General features: G+C 48.6%; 1 protein-coding gene across 12 annotated transcripts in view; it reads left to right on the top strand.

Annotated features, from left to right (window-relative positions):
• The first annotated feature begins 6,033 nt into the window (after positions 1-6,033).
• The window catches only part of DLG1 (discs large MAGUK scaffold protein 1), a 167,951-nt gene continuing 166,862 nt past the window's right edge, over positions 6,034-7,122 (top strand). For all 12 annotated transcript variants that reach the window (XM_086468711.1, XM_086468712.1, XM_086468708.1 and 9 more), the window contains exons 1-2: positions 6,034-6,052; positions 6,374-6,505. In XM_086468711.1, coding sequence (XP_086324837.1) covers positions 6,034-6,052; positions 6,374-6,505 — 151 coding nt within the window. The remainder of the gene's footprint in view (positions 6,053-6,373; positions 6,506-7,122) is intronic.

The raw sequence follows: 7,122 nt of genomic DNA, 5'->3' as shown, positions 1-7,122 counted from the left end.
GTGGAGGAAGATGATCTAGGTTGATGCGTGTCATATTGGCAGTAATTGTTAATGGTTACAATTAATACTGTTTTGTATGCTTTTGTTTTTAATGTTTTGCAGCTTTCCAGAAGGCGTTGGAGCATTAGCAGCAGGCACTGGACTTGTTTATAGAAATTCCAATTACACTGTACTATACATTAGGTAAATATATTTAAATAAAACATTTTAAATAATGAAATAGAAGTCACCTATCACTTCCTAGAATGCTCTAGTTCCTAAGGTTGCTGGAATAACAAAACTCACTCTTTTGTAGGATTGTGAACTGTCCCAAACTGCATAGATAAACCTTATGACAAGAACTAATAAGGAAAGATGAGATAACTTTATATACATGGCATACAACCCCTAATTGAACAAGAACTCAGGCAAATTCAGAGCACACAAACTGCACAATGATAGGGAAAAAAAGATCTTTTTTTCTTTTTTTTTTTTTTAGATTAAATAAAAGACCAGTTCTTTCTTACTCTCCCTGTAAACAGGAACGTGTTCATCTACTAGTCAGACGGACTCTTTAACCCTAAGAATAAAGGTGTCCTTGTGTTCTAATCAAGATTGAATTAACCTAAGACAAGTTTCAGTTATGAGGACAAACAGTGGATATAGAGTTCACAAATTAAAAATACGAAGCTAATATTACTGGGGAAACAGTCTTCTCTGGATAGGACAGATTAAAATCAAACAATCAGAGGTGCATAAGGTGATCCCATAAGAATTCTATTGAGTAGGCTTAATTAAATAAGCTAAACTGTGATTTTTAATGAAACTTTGATCTTAACAGCTGGAGTAAGATTGGATCCTTCTGTGTGTGATAGGCAGCAACTTATTTTACCCACAAGAATGAAGATGATAGAAATGAGTGAGCTGATATTTTGACTGTTAACGATGTATATGACAGGCACGTGACTCATTGGGTCGTGTGACACAGTAACTGTACAGTGCAATGAAAAGAGTAGCTTTGATCTTTAGTAGCCTCATGAAAATTAGCTATAGGTAGCAGCTCCTGCAGATTAAAGACATATGCCACCATGCCATGCTTTCATTCAAGCAGAATGCTTCTATAAGAAGTTGTTTGCATCTCTTGTAACCCACAAAATTACAGATGATAAAGAAAAAGCACGCTCCTGAAAAGACAGCTCCTGGAAGGTAAGGCTGTGGCACATGATCCAATCTTATCAGACATCAGAGAATCCAGATAAGTGGAGGCATAATGAACAAGCTAACTTCACTCAGGCTTCATGTCTTATTAGCCAGGGGAAATTAGGCTTCATTAGTTTCATTGCTTCCCCAGTTAGCTGTGAAGCATTGCACCGAGTTTGCAGAGGAAGCGAAGTGAAAGCTTTTCTGCAGCTGTCAGAGATCCTTTTATGAGTAACAATTCCCGCTGTACAAAAAAGGGAAATCATCTGCTCTGTATACTGTATGGCGACTGCTATACTATATGTGACTATGGACATTAAACAGATGACAAACATAAGATAGAAACGACCAGTTTTCTTGTTCTTGTGTTTTATCAGTAAGCCAAATATAAAAACCTCTCAAGTTTTACTCATTACCCTTCAACAGGCAGCAATTCTTTTTGATAAAGTTAATATTATCAATTCTAGCAATATGCCATCTTATACGCCAGTGTCCAACTTGAAATTAATATGAACACATGTACCAGTATTTACTGAGTTAGTCTACCTCACCCTCTGCTGTAAAGGAGCTTGTTTGAGCTTGTTACTATTGTATTTTCTTGGCCATACTGATAACTGCAAACTCTTGCTGTGTGGTACTGTCTGCTTTCCTTTTTGTCTTGGTTCTCAAATGGTTGTTGCTGTGTTGATGGTGTGTTATGTGTGGATCTAATGAATGTTTCTTGAAGTCTCCTGAGTTCATCTTACCGCTCCAATTACTGTGGGGGGCGCCAGCTGCAACACACCTACTTATATTGCCATTTTGAGCAGTCCGTGTGGTTGTCAGCTACTTCCAGTGGGACCTGAGGTGTCCACCAGGTAGCTGGCATAAAGTTAGACCCCTCCACGTCACGTTGCCCTGCCTGTGGCCAAAGTGTGACTGCCGTAAGACATATGAAGCCTGACAGCATTCCTGTTCCCTGCGCTGGGGTGCCAGCCGTACAGTTGATGCTTCTAGAGCAGAAAGAGCCGTTTTCAAAGTGGCACCTGGCAGCTGGCCTGCCTTGAGGAGGTAGGAGCTGGTGTATGATCAGGAATAAATCCCTGGCAGGGGTCACTACTGTGATAATTTTCAGAGCAGGCAGCTGCCAACAAGCTCTGGCACAGTTTCTCAAAATGGTAAAGCACTGTCTCTGTTTCACTACGTGTTTGTAAACTGGGTTTATTAACCTCTTGTGCAGGGCCTGCCTTTCCCTGTGCACACAAATGACACGGGCTAGCATCAGGTGGCGGTTACAGACATTTCTCTACATCTGGGCAATGCACTTGTGCTGTGCTGGCCTCCTTGCTGCCAAAAGCTGCCTGTTCCTGTATCGCACCCCCAGCCCCCAAGCACCACGTCCTTCAGCAGGCAGAGCAATACATGCGTCGTAGCAAGCTGCCTGCCCCTGCCAGAGGTACGGTCCCACACAGAGCGTCCCACGCAGGCTGCTGGCAGCGGTCGCAAAAGAAGGGATTTTAACAGTGAGATCTGAAGGCAGGGAGAGGGGGCCATCTGTCAGATCCTCAGCCACTTCTGGGACCAAGAGGGCTACAATGGTGATAGGCTGCTGCTTCGTGTAATTGTTTTGGAGTTCCTAAGCGAAGGGTCATTCTGGAGCGCAGCCAGGATATGTTGAGCACAGCATGATGCCAACTTGTGTGCTGACCACACCAGTCACAATTTCAGTACAAGCCTTTCTGTATGCTGCCTATAACGGATTGATTTAAATGGGATTGCTTAAGCCACGGCACAAACGATGGTCTAGTTCATACCCAGTTTTCCCCTCCTTCGAGGGAACTACACAATTTCCTGAAAACTGGAGCCTGAAAAAGAGGATGTGTAATACAGGACAGTTTTGCAACTCTGACTTGGGCTGCAATGTGCTAGTAAAAATGCCATTTTCCATTCACGTGATATTTTCTATATGCACTGGAATTTCAAAAACATTTTATATACTGAAGTTTAATGCTGTGCTCTCTGGTTCAACCACTTTCAATCAACAAATACACTCCTAGAACTGAAACAGAAGTGCTGGGAACCAACACCGCTCTCTGAGGTACAATAAGCCTCACCTAATTGCTTCCTGGCTTGCTGATCCGTCATCCTGACCCCCTCTTTGATGTTTTCTTTTTTTTTTTTTTTTTTTTTTTCCTGGAGCATTAGTAACAAGTGAGAAATGCTGTCTCAGGGTGTTATATATGGGATTATTTCTCTGTCCCCAGCACAATGACCATATGTAATGGGATTACCTCTTATTTAAAATAAAAAAGCCTTGGAAACATCAAATTCTGTTTATATGAAAAAGCAGTTTCTTTATGGCGTTTTCTTTGATTGCCAAAAAAAAGTCTTTTTTTTTTGCTTTGTAATAATTAATTTTTGTCAGTCAGCAAAACCAACCTAACTGCTGCAGATGTCTCCTTTCTGCTAGCTAAATTTAGGCTGTTCTTCCTCTCCTTGTGTATATATATTCCTCTGACATCAAGAGGACTATGGCCCCTTTAGAGTACATTTATTGCTGTTGTAAACAGTGAAAACTGATGAGGCCAGATGATGGAGGCTTTTGCCAATGTCCCTTCTTAGTATGCTTTCATTTCAAAATATAGAACTGGTACCAGTTAGTGCCAAAACTCCGAGAGCATGAAAATACAACTAGAAAGGAGAAAAATGGGAAAAGTGTGTCAGTTAGCACTAAATGTATATTCTGTTTTCTTCAGTGAGGTATGTGAACAATTTCACAGTACATAGCTGTGGGAGGAGGAGAAACTCCCAGTGCAAATCTAAGAACAAAACATGGGAGTATTGGGGGGGGGGGGGAAGAGTGAGGCTTTTTCTAGATCTGGGTTAGATGTGTTGCAGTGTAAGGTGTAAGTTTTCTTTAAGATTAGGACTTCGCTACAACCAAGTCTAGTCCTGATTTTTAGACTACAGATTTGCAAGAGTTGCCCAGGAGATTCTTTTTAGGTACCTGGAGTGAGCTCTTGTACATTTTCAGTTGTGTGTGTCTAAATCAAAAAAGTGTAAATGGAGATGCAAACTTGGATCAAAAAAAAAAATCACATCAGCAGCATTTGCTTTGAACTTTCAAGTCTCTGCCTCTCAATATGCACATACATGCAGGGTTTGATGTGTTTCAGATCTGAGGTTCTGGCTGATCGTCCATCTGCTTGAGAAACAACTAACATTCCCCCTTAGCGTTTGCGTTACCCCTAAATTAATCAGTTTCCATATACATTTTCCCTTTAATGGGCATCTAGAATATGGTGCAAAGATCATTCACCTCTCGCGTGTTTCTATCCAAGTCACCCATTTCTGTGCTCTCTCTCCTCTTTGCTATCTTGCAAAAAAGCAAGCTGTTTGTATTGCCTTTGAAGGCATCTCATTACCATTTCCATGTCAGTTTTGAGAAAGTAGATTTCATGATTCTGATCGGTCCATGATGTCGGCCTATACAGCCCGTTTCTTAAATTTTCAGATAAGCAATGCTTTTCATGCTTTCTCCCATGATGTCCTTATGTTAACCTTACGTCCTCTGTTAATCACAGCCAAGCTATTTCTTTATCCTCCTTCAAACAAGCCCTTCCTTGCCTTCTCATGCTGTTCTTTGCCGCTAGGATGGCTGAAGATAAAAACCAGCAACAGGTGGGTGCCGGTGCTCCATGTATCGCGCATTGCATAAGCAGGTAAGCCTGCTTGCCCCACGGCCTCTGGACGTGTAACTAGGCTATGGGCTACCTGGAGCGAGGAACACCTCTCGCTGCGTATTTTCACCGTGGGCAGCACAGCTGGGGCTGATCCGCGCCTGGGACTCTTACAGTGTCAGTGCCAAGGCCGCTCTTCGGCCCGTGTCGCCCATCGCCTCCGGTCCCCTGCACACCCGTTCGGTGAGCGGCAGCGGAGGGCGATCACCGACACCGCCAGGTAACTCCGGCGGCACACCTGTAGCTGTGCCGCCCTCCCAGAGCACATGCCGGCCGGCAGTAGCGCTGCGCCCGGGAGAGCGGCCCCGCCGCCCCGGAGAGCGCCTCACGCCCGCGCCGGGGGCGCTCGAGGGCGCGTTTCGCCGGGGGTACCGTGCCGGGGTTACCGTCCCGGTGCCGGTCCCGGTGCCGGCGGTGAGGCCGCGCCGCCTCGGCCGGCGGGAGGGAGGGAAGCTCGCCTTCAGGCGGCGACCGCTCCGCGCCCGGCGCCGCCCCGGGCCCCGCCGGGGCACAGCGGCAGCTCCCAGGCGCCCTGAGGGGCCGGGCGGGCGGGACGGGTCTGGGGGGGCCACAGCCCCCTCGCGCGCGCCTGGGCGGGGCCAGGACGCTACGCGCCGGCCCCTTTAAGGCGGGCGGCGAGCGCTCACCTTACCTCCTCCCCCCCCCCGCCCCGCCGACTAGGTACCGGCCCCGAGCCGAGCTGAGCCCTGATTGGGCGGCCGCCGGGCCCGGTCACGTGGCGGGGGGGGGCGCGCTCCCCACAGCCTCCAGGCCGCCATTTTGGCTGGAAAGTTTGGAATTTCCGAGCAGTGCGAGCGGGAGGCGGCGGGCGGCGCGAGCGCCCGAGCCCTGTCCGCCCCGGCCCGTCCCGGCGCGCTGCATCGTGCCCTCTGGCCCGACCCGGTTCGGTTTGTCCCGTCCCGCCTCTCGCGGTAGGCGCCGCGGTGGGAGCCCCGAGCGGAGCCGCTCGCTCGCCGGCCGGCCGGCGGGTGTGCGGGTGGCTCGGTCAGGCGGGGCGGCCGCCGCCTCCCCTCCCGCGCCCGGCCGGCAGGGGGAGCCGCGCCGCCGCCCCCGCCGCGCCGCCCCGAGTCGGGCTCAAAGTTTGTGAGGCGTTGCGCCGCGGCCCCGGAGCGCCATGCCCGTCAGGAAGCAAGGTGAGCGCCGCACGGCGAGGGGCCCCGGCAACTGCCGGAGTCGCTGCCTGACAGCCGCCGCTGCTGTTGCTGCGGCGGGCGGCGGCGGGACGGGCGAGGAGGGGCGGCTGCCGGGAGCCGCCGGTCCGCGGGCTGCGGGCGGTGCGAGCCCGCCGAGGGGCACGGTCCCGCCCGCGCTCTCCCAGTTGGGAACAAAGAAGCGGCCGGGCTGGGTTGGGGCGGTCCCGACCGCGGAGGCTTGTTGCGTCCCCCGGCGTGTGCATCCCCGGTGTTCCTACCTGGTGTGCCGGGGTCACCGGTGTGTCTGGTCTCCGCTTGCAGATACCCAGCGAGCCCTGCGCCTCCTGGAGGAATACCGCTCCAAGCTGAGCCAGGCGGAGGACCGGCAGCTGCGAAACTCCATAGAGCGTGTCATCAGCATCTTCCAAAGTAACCTTTTCCAGGCTCTGATAGGTAAAGGCTGCCTGCTTTCAACTTGTGCTCAAGCCGTTCGGTTCTTGCTTATGTTGTCACTTGCAGTATTAAGAGGAAAAGGAGTTTTCCCTTATGTTTGAAGCCATGTGCGTTTTGTCCTTGTGTTTTTGTTTTACATAGTAACACACGTGCTGCTACAGATCAACAGTTCACTTGTTTCCTGTACTTACTTTATTTGAGGCTTTTGACTGGACCAAACTGCTTAAAACTGGTGTGATTTCTTTCTTCTGTGATGTGTTATCGTAGATTACTTTAAACTGTTTTTCCATGTATCTTTATTCACCTGTGTAATTTCTAAGGAGTTTTTTATTTTTTGTGAGTCCATATGTAACAGGTGAATGAGTTGAAATGGTTTCAATCTAAGGTAGGATTCAGGCAAATGTTTGTGCTGAAGAATCTCTAAAAACATCACAAAGTGTGTATCTGAAGTGCAAAGTTACCTTAAAGTAAATGAGAAGAAACCTCTAATGCTACAGGGAATACTGCAGTGATCTTTTGTGCTGTGTTGCATATCAAAGTGTAGTGAAAATGCTGCTAATAGTTTAGAGTGTTTGCAGTGCTTCACTTAAAACGTTCCCCTAAGTCTTGTTGAACTA

Source organism: Leptosomus discolor, chromosome 7 (assembly GCF_034619465.1).
Source record: "Leptosomus discolor isolate bLepDis1 chromosome 7, bLepDis1.hap2, whole genome shotgun sequence".
Taxonomy (NCBI): Eukaryota; Metazoa; Chordata; class Aves; order Leptosomiformes; family Leptosomidae; genus Leptosomus; species Leptosomus discolor.
This window is presented reverse-complemented; position numbering and strand designations above follow the sequence as displayed.